This window comes from Zalophus californianus, chromosome 11 (assembly GCF_009762305.2).
Source record: "Zalophus californianus isolate mZalCal1 chromosome 11, mZalCal1.pri.v2, whole genome shotgun sequence".
In the NCBI taxonomy this organism is placed as follows: Eukaryota; Metazoa; Chordata; class Mammalia; order Carnivora; family Otariidae; genus Zalophus; species Zalophus californianus.
This window is the reverse complement of record NC_045605.1, coordinates 66,556,853-66,579,048: the sequence shown is the minus strand read 5'-3', so window position 1 is coordinate 66,579,048 and position 22,196 is coordinate 66,556,853. Positions and strand designations below refer to the sequence as shown.

At 50.5% G+C, this 22,196-nt stretch overlaps 1 protein-coding gene across 3 annotated transcripts in view; it reads left to right on the top strand.

The window, feature by feature from the left end:
• Positions 1-22,196, top strand: part of GALNT18 (polypeptide N-acetylgalactosaminyltransferase 18) — a 354,123-nt gene that overhangs the window by 313,841 nt on the left and 18,086 nt on the right. For all 3 annotated transcript variants that reach the window (XM_027580483.2, XM_027580485.2, XM_027580482.2), the window contains one exon: positions 19,459-19,623. In XM_027580483.2, the coding sequence (XP_027436284.1) occupies positions 19,459-19,623 (165 nt within the window). The remainder of the gene's footprint in view (positions 1-19,458; positions 19,624-22,196) is intronic.

Below are 22,196 nucleotides of genomic sequence, written 5' to 3'. Positions count from 1 at the left end.
TAGAATTCTATGACTTTTTAATTCATAAATCAGTGAGAGTCCATCACGTACCTGAGAGTATTCTTGGCCCTGGGAAATAGTCATGAACCAGACAAAAGTCCCTGCCCTCATTAAGTTCCCATTCTGTTGCTGGAGGCAAACTATTCTCTATTTTCTCATCCTCAAGTCTTCACCAGAGCTGGGAATTGAACTCTTCTCTCTCCTGAGAATTACATGTGTGGCCAGAGTTGAGCTGCATGCCTTGGATTTCAGCCAACCACAGCCAAGAACAGTGAAGGAAGAGAAAGATCAAGAAGGCAGGACAGCAAAGTAGCCTAATTTATCCTGCTGACCTTGAGAGTCACTTCCCTTCCTCGTTTCCTACTTTCAAATTTCTAAGTTTATCTATTTGAAGTTTTAAAACCAGAAAGAATCTGTATCAATCAGGTAATAAACAATCCTCAAAACTCTTTGCCATTAACCAAACAAGTTTATTTTGTTAATTCAAAAAAGTAACACGTGATTCTTAAACAAGTTAAAATGAACACGTGACAAAAACTTAGTTGATTCATTCATAAGGGAACTAGTAAGAAGGTTAAGCAGGTACTAAGAGCATTTGAGGAGCTCAGGATCTGCAGACATTTTCTAAAAAGAGCATTAGAATAAGATTGCTAGATTGGATACCAAAGTGGTTAATGCCCTGTGGGCAAATAAAATCATAGCCTTTAGTATGATCTTTACTACCCAGGCAGAAATCTGGACGTTAGTATTTAACTTCCTACTGTCTGGGTATTAATCAAAAGGTAAATAGCCAAAAAAAAAAAAAAAAAGGAAATAGCAAAGTCAAGCACATTGTCTTGGAAAATTGCAGTCTTGGGTGGGCTTGTTAGTGCCCCAGGATGGTAGTGAAAAGGGTAGACCACCTCCTCTCCCAGTTTGCCTTATTTCCAGGTGTGAGATATTTCTCTTCCTCTGTTCACAAAGTTGGCTAAAGGTGGAAGAACTCTCCAGGCCATTAGTGAATATCAGATCCTCTTGCAGATGAACAGTCTGGCCATGGGGACTTGCCCCTATACCATTTCCTAAGGCAGCCACCACAGAAGCCCACAGACTGGGTGTCTCAAGCAGCAGAAATAGGACATTGTCTCACAGCTCTGGAAGCTAGACGTCCAAGAGCAAGATGCCGGCAGGGCTGTGCCCCCCTGAAGGCACGAGGAAAGGATCTGTCTCAGGCCTCTCTGCTAGCGTCTGGGAGTTGTTGGTCACCAAGAATGGTAGTTGTGACGGCACAAGTCTCCCTACCTGTGGTGTTCTCCCGATGTGCACACCTCTGTTCCTTGTTATAAGGATGCCAGCCATGCCTGATTAGGGCCCCCCTCCTCCAGTGTGACCTCATCCTCACTTAACAAATTACATCGGCAGTGACTCTATTTCCAAAGAAGGTCACATTCTGAGATACTGGTGGGGGTAAGGTTAGGACTTCAACATATGGATTTCTCAGGTACACGGTTCCACCCACAGCACCTCTGACTTTCAGAGGTGCTCATCCTCACTTAACGAATTACATCGGCAGTGACTCTATTTCCAAAGAAGGTCACATTCTGAGGTACTGGTGGGGGTAAGGTTAGGACTTCAACATATGGATTTCTCAGGTACACGGTTCCACCCACAGCATCTCTGACTTTCACACCTCAGATGAAAAGTGCCTCACATCCCTTCCTCTTCACGTTCGATTCACCAGAGCCAATCATACGGCCCCGCCAGCTCGCCCCCAAGGATGTGGGAAGTTAGGGTTTTCTGCATGCCCGGGAAGCCTTTCTCTGCCACAGAAACTTAGATATCTGCTAAGTCCGTTTCACCTCCGACAAATAAGAAAACAAGAAAATGGCATCTGGGGATGGGAGCTGGCTGGCCTGAGCCCAGGCCTGCTGCCAGTCACTGGCAAACACAGGGCTAGGGAGGGTGCCTATATTATGGCTTCTGGTTTCTCCTCCAGTTTCATTCATTTGTTCTTCAAACATATGACAGGTTGTCTTTCAAGAAGGCCCCATGGTTTAGAAAGTTTCATTTCCCTTAAACAAATTTGGTCTAGTGATAGGAATGGTGTCATAGGGCAACTCATAGTGGGGCCCAATGGGGCCAAAAAACACTGTGGGCTGGAAAGAGGGGCTGGGTTCATGTCCCTCTTTAAACCCTTTGAGAGATTCTGCTTACATGTTGTTTAAAAAGTTGACTCTGATACAGTTGTGATATTCTCAGCTGGCAGAGAAGGCCCTGAGTAAGAGAAAGCATGGTGTGACTAATCAAATTAGTGAGGTGAAGCTGCTGGGAAGCACGCTAATTGGTTAATGAGTAAATGTAACCATTTTATTTAAATTAGCAGCAAATTTCAAGCTATCCTCAAAATAACTGAGAATATTAGCCCTCATTAGTGTAACAGCCTGGAAAATCTCTTCTGCTGGGAAAAAATACGACAGTGGGGTCTCCCCACAGACTATTTAATCAATCACTCCTTCACTCACTCACTCATTCATTTGCTCATTCAAGAAACAGGCCCTGAACGTTACATTATGCCAAGAATTGGGAGAGGCAAAGGCATCCTTGCCCAGGCCCTGGACCTGGAGGAGTCCCAGTCTGGAGGGGGAGCCAGGGACTTAGATCATGACAGTTCGTATGATACAACCTACCGCCCCAAACCAGCTTCTCAGGAGCCCAGCAGGGTGGACAGTGCAAGGCAGGGTCTGGGGGCTTCTCCCATTCTCCCTGCCTGCATCTTCCAGACTACAGAAGGCACAGGGGAAAACAGTACGCTTCCTATGGGAAGGTAAATTCACGATTGTAGAAGAAAGAAGATGCAAGGATCTTTAATTCCCTCTAAAGTTTTAGAAGTACTTAAGCCACCATGTTGTGCTTTAGGAAGTGCATTTTGACTCGAAGTATGAAGATTAGAGTTGAGCTGAAAGAAGTATTCTAGTTTTATGCAGAGACAAATGCCACGGTAGATCAGGTCGTATGTGTACTAAAAGTAAGAAAAATATGAAATTATAGGTGGACTTTGGTACCTTTGCTTTTGGGAATGGTTTGGAATTTCTTCTTCGTGTTTTAAAGTTCGCCATCGGCTGTACATACATATAACACTTCCCATCCCCACTTGGGTCTATAACGGAGCCATGTCTCCTTTCCTGGCCCCTCATGCTTCTGTTGGCCATGCATGGAGCATCAGAGGCCTCTCATGGATTGTGCACAAACCCCCCAGATCTTTCGAGGAACATCTCAGAGACAATTGAGAAAGTTTTACTCTGTGGCCAAGAATTTAGATCACCAGCCACTTCTCTGTGATCTGTGGGAGGTTTCGCCACCGCTCTCGGATCTTATTTATAAGTCCATCAGAATGCCTGGCACTGAGTGGCTGTAAGGTTTGGAAAACTTCCTTGAGTTTACTTCTTGGTTCTGATGTGATGACATTGGCGCGCCTCCTCGTGTGTGGTTGTAGTGTGCAGCGGCAGCTGATAAGCGTTGGTACGGTGCCCCCATGGGGCTACAGTTTGAGGGGAGCCTCAACCAGTCTTGAAACTTCAGCTGACACCTCCAGCTCTGCATGATTCGGGGCCCAAGCCATAGAGGGTTATCTGCATGTCTTTATTCAATGGGCTCTGAGCTGTGGCATCTCATAATTCCAGGGCCATCATTCCCACAGGAAGCAGATTAAGTGGTACCTCTAGCTGAATTACCAGCAGGGCCCTAATGGCCTAATGTGACCACACCTAACCCCGTGCCTAGAATGTGATGGCAGGTGTTACAATGTCATCCCGAGGGCAGCCTCTCCAAGTATGAAAAAGTGTGACGCTCGAGTCTGGGATGAGGAGGGCTGACCATCTGCAGTCATCCCTCCCTACCCCTGCACCACCGACCCACCGACCCAGGACCCCCGGGGCTGGAGTAGCTCCCTTCATCCTTGCAGCCCTGGAAGCATCCTTGGAGACCAGGTGCCTAATGTTATCTGCCTGCATCCCAGGGCTCAGCAGCTCACCGCCCTCTGTGTCTGCTCATCAGTGAGGAGTGAAGGCGTTGTTTTCAACCCAGCCTGCAATCTCATTTCTTCCATACAGCCCTACTAAAGGACAGGAACTAGCCTGTCCTGGGCCCCATGACAGGTACTTGCCTGTGAACCCTGACCCTCCACTTATGAGCTATGTCACCTGGGACAAGATACTTAATTTGTCTTTACCTCAAATATCTGTAACTTCAAACCTAGTTTAACTACAGGCTATTATGTTATTATTTTATTAATATACATTATATTTATATAATATATATTACATATATCTATAATAGACACATTTTATTTATATTTATATTTATATTTATATATCCATATGTATAATTAGTATGTGTTAGTCTCCCTAGACCCCTTCCAGGTGTCAATTCATTTCATCTTAAAGTCATGTTGCCACCTTATTCCCAAAGATGTTGGCTCAAAGACATAAAGGTGTGCCACTCATCGGCCTTCACCCAAAGCCTGACTCTTCTGTAAAATGAAGTTAAAAACATCCATCTGATAGAGGTTTTGTGAGGATTAAGTGGAGAAATACACAGGGTGCACAGCACCAAGCCTGGTACCCTGTAAATCCTCAATCAATATACTGCAATTGCTATTATTTTTAGTAATAATGTAAGTTATTATTAGTGAAGATAAGATCTGGCAGGATCTGTAATCTCTTCTTTTAGACCCAGTATCTTTTCGTGGGGACCTGGGAATGGGAGCTGGAGAGGTATACCCTCCCCAACTGGGATGGAAGCCAGATCCTGTGTATTTTTCTTGATGAGGGCCAGTTGTTATGGGGCAGGTTGGACAGGAGTAGGGAAGGAGAGCCCTTCCATTGAGGCCTCTCCAGCCCCCATGCTTGCTGGCACACGGAAACGGCCTGCCTTTCCATTTGACCCAACCCTCAGGCAAGAGAAAGTTCTCCTATTGACAGGGCTGCATAGACTCCCCCCCCCACAAATCCTTTTGCAACTCACCCTTCCACTTGAGAGGGTCCCATGGAACTGCACGCAGGAGTGCCCAGGGTGCAAGCAGTGAGCCAGGGACAGAGTATAAGTTACAAGCCTTCCATCTCAGGAGACACACTGCTCTTGGACCGCGTAGGTACAGTATCCACCCCCCACCCCGCAAAGGCTCTTCCTCCTTCAATTTGGAGCAGGAAGTAGGGAGCTTTCCCCAGAGCTGATGTGTGCACTCTGCTGCCCTTTGCACAAAGGCCGGCCCTCAAGTGGCAAGCTGCATCATTGGCTGCTCCTTGCTCCTGTTTCTGGGTGGGACCGTTCTCCACTATGTGGGCCTGTCCTTCTCAGTGCAGGATGGTTAGCTTCCCCGGACTCTGACCAGCAGTAGGGTCAGTGTGGACCGAACCATCCCCATGCATTTCCAAGGGGGCCCTTGAGGAGGAGGTCCATACCACCCCTGGCTGAGAATGCGATAAAGAAGGAGCGTATGACACAGGCTCCAGGATTGGGGAATGGCTAGTGGCCTTGAGTGGGGCCATCTGAATGGTGTTTCTACCAGGGCAGCTTAAGGATATGCCGGTGTATTTCAATAAATTTCCTAAGGAGATGTGTTCAGAATGTATTATGGGCATAAAGGGGTTCTTGTATTTGATTTTTCCAACTAACTTCATTGTCACCACACTGCCTTTGTCCCAGCTGCTTTTTCTGAAATCTGCTCATTGCTGAGCATTAGTCCTGCCAGCACAAAGCTTTAGTGGAGTACTTGAGGTTAGCACTGTGTTAATATACTGGGAATTTCAGCAAAGCCAGGCCCTCTAAATCAATCACTAGAACAGCCTTATTTTTTTTTTTCTTGCTCAAAAATACATTATTAAATGCAGGAACACGTGTGGGAGTGGAGGTTGACTTGGGTGAAGGACACGCTTAAAAGGAAAATTTCATAACATTTTTTTCTGCAGGAAAAGGGCCTTGCTGGTCTTAATTCTTGTAGAACTGAGCCTACAGAACACATTTATGTCTCTGCAGTATCTTTCGCTCCTCGGAATATCCTGAGCTGCTCAGAAGTCACTCAGTCAATTTGCCTGGGGCATTATAGGTACTCAACAGCTATATATTAAATAGAGAAAGGACTGAATTCATGGAAAATTAAAGCCTTTTTTAAGTGAGGATCACAAAATGGACTGAGCCTGTATTCCCCTTCTCAGTTGCTCTGGGGGTTTCTAGGGCGGCAGGGTTTGAGCTGGCACCTACCCCTGAAGGAGGACAGTCGATGCCGTTGGTGTGTTTCCTGAGTACGTGGAGGTCACGCAACGTCTGGGAGGACGTGGTAGGTAGAGGGCCTCCATCCAGAGAGGCGAGTTGGACAGGGAGCCAGCGAGCCTAGACTCCTCTCCCCACCCTGAGTTTGCTAGTTAAGGATGGAAAGAAGCCGGCTACTAGGAGGGGTGTGGCGTTGAGAGAAGGTGTGTATTCTGATTTGCAATAAAGCAGCGCGTCTGAGGCTGAGGGAAGGAAGTCTGTAGAGAAAGAGGTCTGATACGTGGGGAGAGAATGAAGCAACATTCTGGGGGTGGGGAAGGGGCAAGAACAGGAGAGGATGGGGTCCACGGCCAGTGGGGCTGGCCCCTGGACTGCAGGGGAGGAGCTCCTTCCTCTGAGGCCCAAGGGCAGGATGGAGGCTGGTCCAAGGGGAACAAGTTTGCAGGCTGAACTGCAAGTCAAGCGTGGGGGCTCTGCTTATATTCCAGAGTAGCGAAGGCATGGACACCCTGCTAAGGGGGGTGGCTCAGAGACTGAGCAGGCACCCCCAGAAGGCCTGGTGGGGAGTGCCTGGTGGCGGGGCCCGGCTACAGCTGAAAACCATGAGTCTGTGGAGGCTCTAATTTGCCCAGTTCCACAATTTTTCGTGGGTCGTGCCCAGCATCCAGGGAGAGGGTGTAGAGAAGGCAAAGAGGCTGCAGAGGCGGGGCTTACAGGGTATCAAAGGCAGCAGGAATAAGGAATTAAAGAATGGAAGGTGCTGGCAAGGGGGTGGTTGAAGGAATTTGGGTGCAGCCTTTCCAAGAACGTGGAGAGGCTGGGAAGGTGATAAAGGGGAGGAAAGGGAAAAAAAAAAGTTATTATTCAGAAGGTCTTGGGTTGATGAGCAGGCATTCGGGAAGTAAGAGAGTGAGGAATCATGACGAATAGGGGGTTGGGGGCGGTAGGGCAGTGGAGGATAAGGTTTGGGGTACAGCAGTTCCAGGCACTAAGAGCTGGGATCCGGATGTGGGCGGCTGAAGCGCAGCGCAGGTGACCCTCCCCAGAACTGAGGCCCCGGGGCAGGTGGGGCCATTCATCAGCCTAAGCGATGCCCGGTGGGAGGGAGTGGGCACCGCAAACTGCGCGGGAAGCCCTTGGGTGAGAAGCACAAAGCGGGCAGCACGTGGTGGGGCCTGATGGCTGATGCCCAAGGAGGAGATGTTCCTGTCCCGGATGGAGGGCTGAGGTGTGGAAGGGGTGCTGCTGTGGGGAGAGGGGAGAATTGGCTCTGCCTTGTGTCCCTGATGGAAGAATGAGCAGATTCAAAGCCCACAAGAGTGGCAGTATCCTCCAGGAAGAGCCATGTGTGGTGGGGACAGGAGAAGTTGCTTTCGACTGGAAAGGACTGTCCTTGAAAGATACTGGGACTTCGGTAGACATTTGGGGAAGGCTTGGGGCGGGGCAGCAAAGGAAGATCATCCAGGAAAGAAGCACAGAGCATATCAGGAGTTGAGAGAGGGTGACAAAGTCCCATAAAGACAACGAAAGTTAGATCTGATGTACACACGTAGGTCCATGGGAACTGGGAGGCTGGGAGGAAAGGGATGGCGGAATGAGACTAGGGAACCCCATCCCCTATACTCAGCCACTGCAGTCACTCTGGGCCCCACAGAGTACCCATTCCCATGCTCTCACGGCAACAGAACTCCATCCCCATCACATCGGTCCAGAAGCAGCAGAGCTTCATGGAGCTTCCCCTCTGCCCCTGGAAGGAATCAGAGTCCCAGCTGCCTGGGAGAAAAAGGGCTGAGTCATGGTGACCTAGAGGGGTCAGGGAAGGCTTCCTGGAGGAGGAGCTGCACCTGGAACTTAGATAAAGAGTAGCATAAGCAAAAGCACAGCAGAAAGAGCACTTTAGGAGTGGGGGCCGAAGGTGGGAAGGGGTAGAATCGGACCTTCCTTTTCTTCTTTAGTAAGGAGCAGAGTGTTGTAGTGCCTGGGAGCTGGATTTGGAACCAGGTGACCTGAGTTCAGCTCCCAGCTTTGCCGCTTGCTATGCATTCATTTACCTCTATCTAATTCAGTTTTCTCTCACCTAAAAATGGAGACGATAATACTCCACTTATCCAAGGTTATTTTGAGGATGAAACAAGTGTATTTGTAAAGCATTTAGCATCCCTGACCTACAATAAGAGCTCATTAAATAATATCACTAGTGTAATTATTTTCTGTAATCAGGAGGGGAAAGGGGGCAGCAGTTTGCTGAGGACCTACACTCCACTCTGTGCCTTATACTTCACAAACACACCTCTGAAATGAGCTACCTGTATCATTTTTACTAGATAGAAAACTACCTCCCGAATTTTGTGGCTTATGATATATCTATCCATTTGTTTAGCTCGAGACTCTGAGGGTCAACAGTTTGAGCTGGGCTGGACTGACCCTGTCTTCTGCTAGTTTTAGCTGGGCTCGATCAGGCATCCATGGCCAACTGCTGGTCAGCTAGTTGAGTCGGCTTCCAGAGGTTGGCTGATTGTCAGCTGGAAAGAGGGAGCTTCTGGGGCTTGTGTGTTTCATCATCCAACGGGCTAATCTAGACTTCTTCACATGAGGGCCCTGACGGGGGTTTCTAAGAGCCACGAGAAAGGGCAAGCATAACTGTATGAGTCTCTGCTTGCATCACGTTTGCTGTGAAAATGTTGTCCTTGCCCGGGGTCAGTCGACTACAAGGCCACGGCCAAGCCCAGCCTCAAAGGGCAGAAGCAGAGTTGGCATGCAAGGATGGGGAATATCTGTGGCCATTTTTATAACATATCCCAATGGCTTATCATGTCCATTTTGTATTATTTCATTCATTCACTTATGCATTTGTTCACTTGTTCATCCAAAAGTATTTACTGAGCACCTGTCTTGTGGTGTGCAAGAAGAGGAATCCCAAAAAGAGTGGCCTCGGTCTCCCACACTTCTCTCCATCATAGTGCAGTCCATCCGGCATTGCTGTCTGAGGTCTGTACCATTCCGTAAAGTCGTGAGCGGGACCTTTTTCCCCCAGTAAAGCAGGTTTTACTCTTCTCAGGGAAGAAGGAGGTAGAGATGGAGATGGTGTGGGGGAGCAGGCACCATCGAGATTTACATTTACAAACTGCAGTCAGGCAGCAATATTTCATCCACATGAGGTCGATTTCTCCGAGCTAACTTCTCCCTACTCGATCTTAACTTATAGGTTTAATAACACGCTCTTTCCCCCATCTTCCCGATCACTGAGATTGCTGGTGAGTCCAGATCACTACTGACCTCATATGTTAAAATCTCTGTCAAATACACACCTACGTACATACTCTCTCTCTCCCCCCGTCTCTCTATCTCCCTGGGAACATTCTAAGCTCTTCTTAACTCAGTGCAGGATAACAGTTGTGGTGAGCCATCAAATGATTGAGACCCCTCATTGCTCATGGGGCCAGGTTAGAGTTAGACCTGGCACAGACTGTGTCCTGGGAGCAAATATTGAGAATCTTGTCCTCGAGAGAGAATCCCATTCCATCTAAACTATTAATCCACAAGGCCATATGGAAGGTGTTGTCCAAGGTTCTGGTCCAAAACAGAGGAGAGAGCTTAGAAGAGTCTTAGAGTAAGGGACATGAAGCAGGCACTACGGAGGAAGCCTGGATGGATTTCTAACCTGGAGTTCAAGGACCCTGGAATAGTTTATCAATACATTCACTTAATCAGCTCATGTGTTTTGAGTACATGTCACATGTCAAGCAGTGATTTGGACAATAGAGATACAATAGTGAGCAAGACAAGCTTGGTTCCTGCCATCAGGAAACTGGTAACCTGGTGGAAGAGACCCATGTTACAAAAACAGTACTAATGGCTAACACTAACCAGCCCTCAGGCTATACGATTCCCGGACCACTCTGTGCAGTAAGTACTGTTCTGACCGCCTGCTTTGACAGATGAGGAAATTGAAAGAATGAATGGCCAAGGGCATCATCTGTAGTCACACAGCTAATGAACAATGGTGGGGGGTGGGGGGGGACTTAAATTAGGCAGTTCGGATCCAGAGTTAATCTTTCTAGAGTCAACTCCTTCCCCTCCCTGCACTAGATCAAGTTTTCTTGGTACCTGTTTTCCAAGTCCTTTGTTGTCTTCTTTAAGAGCATGCATCACATTCTGTGATTCTATTTCTGTGTGATTGCTTGGTGAGGGAGCATAGCAAAATGGTCATGTCAGTCAGTTCAGGCTTCGTTATGCTCCAGTAACAGAGGACCTCGAAATCCAAGTGGCTTTACAATAACAAACATTTCTCGGTCAAGTCTTTGCTGACCTTATCTTCCTTTTGCAGTGGCTTGTCAAAAGCAGCCAATAGTAACGAAGGAGTGCTTTTGATCTAAAGCACGGTCTACCAAGTGACTGCAGGCGACGGTTACGCCAAATGCCTCACCACTGCGTAAAAGAGGTCACCATCTTTCCAGCCTCTGGGGATGGTCCCTCCCTGCCCACTCTCTGGCCCCAGAGTCAGTGCCCCGTATTTTAAAATTTGACAGCACCCCTCATCCAGTATCAATTTATCATTCATCTTAGGCTGATGGTCCCCAAATCGCAGTGACTTACAACAAGAAATGCTTATTTCTTACTCATGCTCTGTGGTCATCATGGTTCAGCTTCAGCTCTGTGTCATCTTGCCTTTTTCTGGGACACTGCCAGTCCAGTGGCAGAGAGTAAAAAGCGCTGTGGTAGGTCACGTGATGGCTCTTCAAGCTTCTGATTGGGAATGGCACACGTCTCTCCTGTTTATATCCCATTGGTTAAAGGCACGTGGCCAAGTCTGACACTAACGATGCAGGGACATGTAATAGCTCAGACGGGGGGGGGGGGGGGAGGACACAGGAGGGGCTTCACAGGACAGAGCAGTGAATCAGCCTGTTCAAGTCATTGAGGAGCATGCACTGACCAGCACAAGCTGATGCAGAGCTGGCAGACAGCTGTGGTTTGGGGACTGAAGAATGCCAGGGCATTTTCCCAAGTGCGCAGGATCTGCTCCATCCTAGCTGTTTGTCAGTGAGCAGACAGAGCTATGAAGGGCTCTGAGCAGTGCCTTCCAAAATAGAAACCCAACTGGACCCCACAGCCAGATAGCTGGTGTCTGATATTTCTTCGAGACTGTGAACTTCCCAGTGAACAAGTGAGCCGTGTCTGTGCATTCGAGGGGAGGGGGGCATATTATCGACAACAAAAACTGCCACAAATTTGGGCAGCTTCAGCTAAAAACAAAGGGTGGGGGCTATTACAGAAAACCCGAGTGATTCACTGCATAGACTCCAAAGGAGGGTCAACGGGGCCAAGCGCAGGGGGGGTGGGGAGGAAGGCAGGAATGGGGGCAGCTCCAGGGGCCTCAGCAGTTAAGAGGTCATGGATCCGCTCGAGCTACACATGTCTCAGCTACAGAACTGCCTCATCTCTGTGTCTTTCCTGGGAGGAGACAGGCTTCTTGGCCCCTTGACAGCCCACTCTCACCCATGGGCAGATGGTGGAGTCACAGAACCCAGACTATTTGGGGCCCACCCCTGGCCGGAGCCATTCTCAGAGAAGGGGTCACTCTTAGACATTGTAAGCCAAGTGCAAGGACACCTGTTCCTGCCTCTTCACAACTGCCTGCCCCAGTCCCTGGCTCTGCACCCTCTTATCTTGTTCTGAAATGCACAGAGAGCAGGAGGAACAGGGGAAGGGCAGCAACAGAATGGGGATGAGCAGCTAATGCCCAGGCTTGGGCAGTGGGCAGGCACTGCTCCCTAGAGACAGACACAGAAGGCTGCAGAGAGACTGCTCAGCCAGCGATCCCAGTCCAGGGCACCTGCTCCTTGTCGCATCCTGGGCCACGCCAATCTTACTTTCCTGTAACCCAGTTTCCTTTCATCTGCAGTTCTCAGCTTCTCCTCTTATACCTACCTACATGATAGATGATATTCAGATACTCAGCCCACTCCCAGGGGCTTCCTAAGGCTGTGTGAACCTCCAGGCTCACTGGCTTTTCATCCACTAGAGAAAGCATACTAGCCTGCAAATGAGTGAGATATTTCTTTATCTTAAAAAAAAAAATCAGACATTCACAAACCAGTAATTTATTATTTAAAAAAGTGACTTCCTTTATATAATAACTGAATAAAGCATATACATACGTGGCACCTATATTCACCCTGTAGCTAAAGACCACTGTGACTTGATCCTTTTACTTCATTCCCTTTGGCGTTCTTGAAAGGTCTCCTGGGTATTCTATATTTGTTAATACTCTTAGTTGCAAGTGACAGAGACCCAGCTCAAACCAACTTACGGGCAAAAAAGCTTTTCTTTCATGTAACTGACAAGGCCATGTCTGGCTCCAGCTTCAGGCAGGGCTGGATCCAGGGGCAGGAATGAAGCTTGCTGCATTCCTGTCTTCCCTTTTCTTCCTTTACTTTCCCCTCTCCTTATTCCTCTTCCTCCTCCTCTTCTTTTCTCCCTTCCACCTGTCCTCCCTCCCATTTTGGCTATGGTTCCCTTCATATGTAACTTTAGTCTCTCTCATATTCAAGCAGAAGAGGCTTCCCTGATTTACCTGAGGAAGAAGGCAGCAAGTAGCTCTGGGCCTAGAGCCTTCTAGCATGCTTGCACAAATAGAAAATCTGAGGGAGGACTTTTGTTGGTCCAGACTGGATCAACATGTCCATCCTGGAACCAAACCCTAGGCCAAGGCAATGGGGTAGACGGTGAAACATGCCTACCGTTATGGCCAGAGTGAAGCAAGATGCTGTTACAGGAAAGCAAATAAAGCTGTCAGCATCAAGAATCCTTGCAGCTGCCTTCTCCAGTTTGTCTCTGGTCTCTCGCTGCTAATTCCCTCCTGCTCAGCCCTCAGTTTCCATGCAGGAAGCCCAGGATGGCCCCCACCCCCTGGCTCTCTCCTGGGACAGAGGAGCTGACAAGGGAAACACTGAGCCCAGGGGACACCAGGAGCTCAGAATGACACGGGAAGAGAAGACAGAACAAGGTGGGAGATTCGGGTTGCTGCCTAGGTTGGCTGGGTGGCAAACAGCCCCAGAGATGGTGGTAGAGAGATGGCTGACACCTCTGCTGTGGGTACGAGGCCCAGAATGAAGCACATGAGCTAAGAATCTAAGTCAAAATTTCCAAGCCCAGCAACGGTGCCAAGCGGCTGCTGGCCTGGCCGTCCTGCCCAGGTACACAGTGGGAGGCAGAAATCAGGCCTCACTTAGTCTTTTCTATTCAGTCTTATGCTCAAAGACCGCACCCTGGTCCAAAGCTCACTTTTCTCCCCTGTCCCCCAGACCGGCCTACGGAAGGGGCTGTGTCACCTCTAGCCCCAGTTCGCTTTCCAGGCCCTTTGGGTGGTTATGACTCAGAAGACTCTGGGAATTCCTCGGATGTGCTGATGGGTGGCGGGACAGTCCATCTGAAGTCACAGGATGCTATCAACTCTTCAGCCCTGAGCTGCTTTTCCTGCCTCATCTCCCCACCCCCGGGGGCACTCTCTTCCCCCAAAATGGCAAGGTAGTGCCAAGCCGCCCTGCCTTTGTTTGTCCTTTCCCTTCTGACAGCGGTCCCTCACCCTACTCCATTATCTGGGCACACTACGCTCCTCCTAGGCTGTTCTCGAAACTCCTCACTCACAGACCAGCCCCGGGGAGAGTACATCACCCCAGCTCCAGCCCCTCCAGCACTCTGACCTGCTCTGACTCTGCTCTCAGCCTGGCCGTGAGGCACTTCTCTTCCCTTTTCGGAAGGCTGTCTCCCCACCCAGCTCCCCAGGGGCACCCAGGTCTTGCTCCTCTCTGCTCCCTGGTGCCCAGCTCAGGCCACACCCTCGTGGGCACGAAGGAGTGTTTGCTGAATCAAACTGGATCGTCTATTGGCTATGCGCTGAGTGCCTGTTACACACTGCTCCACACACACCTGGCGGGCTCAGGTACTTAGCCTGTCCTGTTCCACCAGGGAAATGGGCTCGCAAGGGGGAGCTCTGAGCTGGGGCCCTTGCTTTCCACAGTGGTGCTCCTTCCCAGCTCTGGCAAACAGGAATGTTTATAAATGTTTTCCTTCCCTTAACGTACCTGATTCTGTGGTTAGTGAACAGAAGATCATTTTGGAAATGACTCCCCTTCACTCCTGATTTAGCATCGGTGCCCTGCGGCCCTCAGCGCTGTAACTAACCTCTGTGTCAAGGGGTTAATGACCAGTAACCAAACACTTAAATCAGCCTGCCCTATCTGCAGAAGGGCTAGCAGCTCATTCTTGGTAAAGAGGACAAAGCCCATTTCTAGCACACGTTACAGATGTCACAGTCACTACTCTAAATTGAGATTGAATAAAGCAAGCCTCGGCTCCTTCTCTGCCCCCGCCGCCCTGTACGAGGCAGGCCGGCGCCCTGCCTGCTTCCTTATCCTTACAACTGGGAGGTGGCCACAGATAGGGACAGTAGCTAGCATACAGGTGTACGAAACTGTGTTGCTTCTCTTCTCCCCTTCCCTTCCGGAGGCAGCTCTACTGGCCTGTGGCAGCTTCTGTCTGTGTGGTGCTATCAGATATGGGTGACGGGCAGATCTTGTGGAAGGCTGTACCCAGTCTCTGGCGGAGGCAGTCCCACCTCCACACCTGCCAGGTAGAGAAGGGGTACTGAGGACAACCGGCAGGGCTCTGGCCAGGGGTCCGCCTGCATCCTGCGGGGGCGGGGGGGCTTGCTTATCCAGGAGATGAAGTGACAGAGCAAGGGCACCTCCAACCCTGGGGGTCTTTGCGTGACCCAGGGCAGGAGTGTGTACCCAGGGGCACCGTGGGCTTCCCGGCTGCCTGTCCCGCTCAGCTACTCGTCATGACTGCTCTCGGCCTGAGATAGAGACTTCCACTGGTGTAAACCCCAAGACACGGACACATTTGTTCTGCCACCTGCAGGGGCTTTTTCTCTTTTCCTTGCAAGCATCAGAATGAAGCACCCAGATGAGTTGGTAGCCCTGCCGAGGTGAATGGCAGCATGTGGAAAATGGGTAGGTCAGTCATCTGCAGCTGAGGAGGAGCCGAGTGGTCGGGGTGTCTTTTCTATATGCCCCCCCAAACGCCCAGGGGGTTGTAAAACATCCCCAGGCAGGCTCCGGCTGCCTCCCACTTCCCACCTTCTTGTATCACAGGTGTTTTGGCACAGGCCCCTCCAGCCCTCTGCTGCCTCCTTAGTCCCAGTGCCCTTCTCAGAGCTCAAGGGCATCACCACGGGGAAGCTTCCTAAGCCAGCCTCCCGGCCTCAACCCCTTGGCCTGGCTGCTGGTGCTGCAGCGACCCAAGGGAAGTAGGCGAGTGAGGTGAGAGGTCACAGGTGTGGCTCTGGAGTCAAACTGCCTCCGGGTAAATCTCAGCTACTCCACCTGTGAGACTTTTACCTCATGTCTCGTGCCTCAGTTTCCCCATCTCCAAGATGGGGGTCATTGCAGCCCCCGCCTCGTAGAGTTGTTTTAGGATCCAGTAGAGATAAGGCATGTACATCACTTTGTGTCTGGCCCAGAGTAGGAGCTGAACACATCACAACTTTTGTTGTTAGCCGCCTAAGGCAGGGGCCAACAGCAGCACCCTTGGGCAGCCGGAGTTGGAAAATTCTTTGCTGTGGTGCAAGGGCTGTGCTGTACATCGAAGGAGGTTGAGCAGCAAGCGTCCCTGACCTCTCCCCTCTGGACGCCAGTAGCAGCGTCCCTCCCCTCCATTGTGACAGCCATAGATGTCTCCAGACATTGCATATGCCCCCTGGTTGGCAAAACTGCCCCTCTCTGGGAACCACAGTTCTAAGTCATTTCTTGCTGAAACCTTCCAGGTTCCCCATGACTCAGAAAGCCCAGCCCCCCCGGTACTAAACGTGGGGCATCTTGCGGGAAACGTTGTCCCCTCCTTTGAGTTCAGGCCATTTACCAATTCAGTCCCCTGCCGGCTGGACTTCTGAGGCATCCAAGGGACAACTGGAGAGCATCCTCTGCCGAATCTCTCTCTGATCGCCAGCTTCGTGCTTACTCCCCTCAAGATGCACTTTGGTGTTTGCTTTTCAATAACAAACAACTATCTGTCCCTATTAGGATTTGCCCCAACTCTGGAGCTATACGCAGATCCAACAACAGCCGTACCAGCTAGTAAGTGCACGCGAGGCTCTCAGTCTCCCCCAAGCACTTCCGAAAAGCTAAGTGAACAAAACTGATTTCAGCTATTACCTGGGCAGCCGCTTGTGTCTAGAGAGCCTGCCCTGGAGACCAGAGTCAGGCCCTGATGATAGGGATGAAGGGAGGGGTGGGTGGCCGTAACTGGCTTCCTGGTGGTCCTTGTCAGGCAGCCCACACTCCTGAACCTCAGGAAATCTGGGTCCTGGCAAGCAGGGTGACTAAGCGCTGCACTGTGTCCTGAGGAGAGAGCGTGTGCATTCCACCCAAGGGCATAAACCGCTCCGCGCTTTTTGGAGGGAGACTTGTGTGGCAAGCTGAGGCCCCAGGCTTTTGCATATTCACAGAAACCTTTCTGGAGGTGGCGCGTTTTTATTTCTATTTTCAAAGTAGCAAGAGTCGGGAGAGGCCAGTGGAGGAAGCCGAAAAAAATGCTCATATTAGTGTGATTAGAGCCATTATTTCCTGATATGTTAGTTTCCCCAACTTGGCTGTTGGATACTCCAAGACAGGGACCATGGCTCTCTCATCACTGTTATCCTCAGATCTCAACTTAGAGATTGTTGTTGGATGGGTGGACGGATGGATGGTGGATGGATGGATGAGATGCCTAACTGTGTCCATTCAGCTTCCTAAGTCCCACTGGTCATCATATTCTCTCCCAAGAGGAGTTGAATAGGCCCCTCTTGCCTCTGTGTTCTAGTCACCTTTCTACATTGAAGGCATTCCACATTCGGCCTAGGCTCAGAATTTTGATCACTATGCTTCTTCACCTCTATTATGGGAAGAATCAGTCATCTTGGTAGGTTAATGCCTAGTTCCATGGATTCACCAAATCTGATAACTTGTAAGATTATGTGAGTGCCTCCTATTCGTCCCTCCAGATCCACTCTCCACCCTTCTCCTTCTGCCTGAGGAGGCTGACTTTATGGCATGTTTCGATGGGCTCCCATGCTCTTTGGCTTCCAGCTGGGTGCTGCCAATGGGCCGATCTAGCAGAAGAATGGAGCGTGGAGGGGAGAGTAAAGTTGTGGTATTTATTCACCACCGCTCACCATTACCCCCAAACCCCTTCCACCCTGAAGCCTTCTTGCAAGTCAATCCTCTCTCCATAACTTTTCTCTTACAGATTCCCCTAACTGCCATCTTCTGTCATCCCCTTGGGTGTGGGCGTGGTAACAGCTCCATGGTATGATCCTCAGGGAACTATACAAGCCCTGTGGTTCCCTCACGTTCTACCCACACCATGGAGAATTGTGCCTTTATTACACCTTCCTTGGATTCCACTACCTTGAGTGAGCCATGTGTTTCCTGTTGGGGCCTTCATTGGTACACTGGCCTGAGGCTCTTCTTATGTCTGAAGGGTGACACTGCCCGCCTCTTCGTGCCCTCCCTGGACCACGAAGGGCCAGGAAGAACATGCCCCCCAAGGACCACCCCTTACCTCCTTCCCTGCACTGCCTTTTCCACCCCACCGTCCCTTTTATGTCTTGCACTCGTGTTTAAAAGTCCTTGTCAACCACCCTCTTCTACTAAAACAAGAAATGCTTCATTTTCTCATTTGGAATGAATCAAAGATGTTTACCAGTAAGAATTTTTTAATGTGTGAAGATAATAAAAGGGCCCACCCTAACTCTAACCTCAAGCAAAGAAATAGAGTATCCCGATTTGCCCATGGGGCCTAATCATAAGTGGGGGTGTTAATTTCTTTAGTAATATGAAGAGAAAAGCTCACAGACCCTAAGATTTGTCACTCAGAGCAAGGTCAAAGGTCATGTGGCTTTCCTCTAGACCAGGGCCAATAAACTACAGCCCATGCACAGCCCTTATTTTTGTAAATGAAGTATTATCAGAACACAGCCATCCATTTACTGTGTTTAGCTATGTTCATGCTACGATGGCAGAGTTGAGTTTTCAGACTGTATGGCCCTCTGTGCAAGAAAGAGTTAACGCAGCAGGCCTGACTGCTGTCCTTTGAAAGGCCTGCTTACTATGTTGGCCCTTGACAGGCATCTGGGAACTTGGATTTCAGAAGGGTTCCCCCCATTCCCAGATGTATAAGAGTGGCTCACTGTGCCTGACCAGACTGTACAAATATGGTTTATGCTAAACACCTGCTTTGCCCCCGGGAGTTTGGAATGTTGGTATGTACCAAGCAGAGGCTGCCTACATGACCAGCCCTGATAAAAACCCAGCTAAGTCTGTAAGAGCTTTCCCCGTGGGTAACATTCCACCTGTGTTGTCCCAGTTCCTTGCTGGGGGAATTAAGCGCATCCTGTGTGACCACTAGGAGAAGACTCTTGGAAGTTGGCACCTGGTTTCCCCCAGACTTTGCCCTTATGTGCCTTTTCCCTTTGCTGATAGGACTTGTATCCTTTTGCTATAAGAAATCATAACCGTAAGTACAAATATGGGCAGAGTCTTGTGAGTCCTAATGAATCATCAAATCTGGGAGTGGCCTTAGGGACCACCCAACACACTGCAAAGCCAAAAATATTTGCCACCTGGCCCTTTAAGGAAAAGTTAACCAACCCTTGCTCTACACAGTCTTAGTCTGGATGGAAATTATGAGTTACATGTTTCCTATCACACAGGACTCTCAACTCCCCAAGCCTGGCACAGGTCTTTTGCTCTGTATCTTCAGGCCAAGCACAGTGTCTTACATGAAATATATGGAGGGAGGAAGTCAGCAAACCTACAAGTAATGGATTCAAGCCATGTTTTATTAAACCATGGATGGTGAAATCAATTTAAACATTTATGACCAATGCTTTTCAGGGAAAGAATAGAATAGAAAATATCATATTGCGTTGCATATGGTGAGACTAAGGTTCGTGTCTTGAAAATTTTGTCTCAGTTATACATGCGGACCAGTGACTATCCCAGATCGTGATGTAAAAGGGCTTTCTTCTTGTCCATTGCAATAGAAAAATCATGTGAAGCCCACTGGATTGTGCTCCCTTTGCCAACTACCCAAGGAGAAGCCCCCCCGGACCCTCCCCATCTCTTCGGTCATTACACTTAACCACATTCTTGCCCCACCCTGCAGAACGTGTACTACACAAGCAGTCAGCAGATCCACGTGGGCATCCTGAGCCCCACGGTCGACGACGATGACAACCGGTGCCTGGTGGACGTCAACAGTCGGCCACGGCTCATCGAGTGCAGTTACGCCAAAGCCAAGAGAATGAAGCTCCACTGGCAGTTCTCTCAGGTAACAGCCCCCGAGCCGCCGGCAAGAGCAACGGGAATGAAGAGCAGGTGGAAGGTCCACAGGGGCCCCAGAGTGTGGGGGGCAGGGGTCACAGTGACAATAGGGAGGCTGTGACTCAGGGCCAACTCTCAGGATTGACTGGTCTCCTACCATGTGCCAGGGGTTTCACGTCCATTATTAGCTGTCTCCTGATACTGGCTCTAAAGGGGAAATTGTTGTTGTGGTTGTTGTGGTTGTTGTTGTTTTACTATCATTTTATTTAATTTGTAGACATAAGGAAACAGGCTCAGAGGGGGAAGTCATCTGCCCAAAGTCACACAGGAAGGAGCAGGGCTGGGGTTTAGACTTGGGCCGCTCTGACTTTAAACCCTCACCTTTCTTTTCCACACATCCTTTCTCCCGAGATGAAGCCCAGTGTCCCAGGTGTAGACAGTGCTGGGGCGTCTCTGGCCTTGTGCCCCGCTCTGCCTTCCTCCCAGAATGGGCTCCCTCTAGGGGAGGCTTCCTCAAAGGACCGTGTGGATGCAGCATTCCTGTGTTAAGTCTCCATGGGTTCTGAGGCCCGTATTTGACTTCCTGCTCTCCATTGGCCCAGTTATAAGATGAAGCCAAAGATTAAGATGCCCAGTGGGAGACGGCCCACAGTGACCCCACAGAGGCCTCCCCAGCCCCCAGGGCATCCACTAAGTTAGAGCTGGTTTCCCCCCATAGGCAGGGACACCCACCGCCCAGGTGGTGCAGAGGAAGTGCTCAGAATAGGAAGTGAGGAACCCATCACGTTCTAAGGCATCGGGGACTGTACGTGGTGGATGCTTCCAGGGAAGTCAGAAAGGGAATGTCCGTATTCGTGGGACTGAGTGGCTGGACCCCGACTCAAGCCTCCCAGCAAGCTGCTCCTGCCCTGGGGAGGAAGCTGACGGGCGCTGGAAGAGGCTTCGTAGTTACTGTCCCTGTGGTGGTGGGGGGGGGGGGGCAGGGAAGAGGGGCCCCAGCCATCACTATATTCTACGGGCACGGGAAACCTTTGGTCTGTGACCTGGGTATGTGCAACCAGAGCACTGAGGTCCTAGATGAGTGGTGAAGGTCAATACCAAGTTCAAAACAAAGTGTTAGGTTTAGGGGCTAGCTGGAGAACAGGAGCGAGGGCCTGGACACGGGCCTCGTGACCCCAGGAAAGCAGATGCTAGGGAGCAGCACGGGGAGCCAAATGGGAGCACTTCTGAGGGCAGGTAGGAGATGCGTGCTGCCGCTTGAGTCCTGGCTGGGCCCCCAGTGCTGCGCCAGGCCTGGTGACTCCCGCCCTGCTCCTTCCTGTTCACATGACCTTCGCTGTGAGTTATAAACTGTAAAGAGCAATAGCCAGCCTTCATAGAGTGCTCACTAAGTGCCAGATTTCGTAAGCCTGGGGCACAAAGCAGCTAAGTTAACCCTCACAACGGCTGCCAGATACCGTCACCCAGCGTTCCACACAAAGCTGTTAAATACCATGCCCAGCGTGGTCCTGGGGGTGACTGTCCACACATTGTTTCAAACTCTCTTTTACTTTCAGTTGGGGCCTGTTGGTAGCGGCACCTGGAAGAAGGTCAGGGTCAGGGCTGAGGTTTGAGAATATGGGGCACAGCTTCCTCGCACCTCCCTCTCTCTTGCTGAAGCCCCTGTTCTCACCCCACAGTCTGCCTCTGTCATGCCCCCCTGTCAGCTGTGTAGCCCTGAGGGACATGGGGCGGGGCTACATTTCCCCTCTGGCCTCCTTTACGTGGAGAGGCCAAGAGAGGGCCAGAGGCGTGTGGTCAGGGAGGAAGGCCGGATGCATGCTCCGTGCTCTCCAAAGCGGCTCAGGCTAGATGCGACATTGGCCTGCAGCCTGGAGGCAACAGAGAGGAAGAGACACGTGGGCCCTATGGAGGTGAGTGGGGCTGACTTTGCTGGGGTGAAACGGAGATCGTCCCTCCGGAGGCTCTGTGCAGAGGCTCCCATCAGGCTGCTCTCTGCTGCCTTCAGCCAGGCCTGCTGGGCCCATGAGCTCAGCTTCCCCGCCGGGAACTGGGAAGGAAGCCGCGCAGGAAGGTGGTGGGTGGGGAGCCAGAGCAGGCGGCTGGCTTTTCAGAAGAGGCAGTACTTCACCTTGAAGAATGTGTAGGAGCTTGCTCCATATGAAAACCGGGAAGGGCATTCCAGTGAGAGGGAACAGCAGGCACAAAAGCTGTGGAGCCGCCAACCCCGGCTATGTTCAGGGAGCTGTGGAGAGTCAGGTGTGGCCGGGTCCTGGAGGGCACAGGGGTGGGGGCGGGGTAGCTGCCGATGGGCCTGGAAGAGCAGCTCGGCCTGTGGGAGTGAAAATGTACAGCTGGGGACTGGCCTGTTTAGGTCTGGGCTTTGGAATGCCCCTGTGGCAGAGATTGTGGAGCTGAACGGGAAGGGGGAGATTCTAAAAGGGGAAGAGAGGCAGGAAGAAGAGCTAGCAGGAGGCTGAAATGCAGTGTGAACATTTAGCCGTTCCCTCCTCCCTCTCCTCCAAGAGTGACCTCGGGGTCCTTAGGGCCCTGCTTGGCCACCGAGATCTCCTCTCAGGG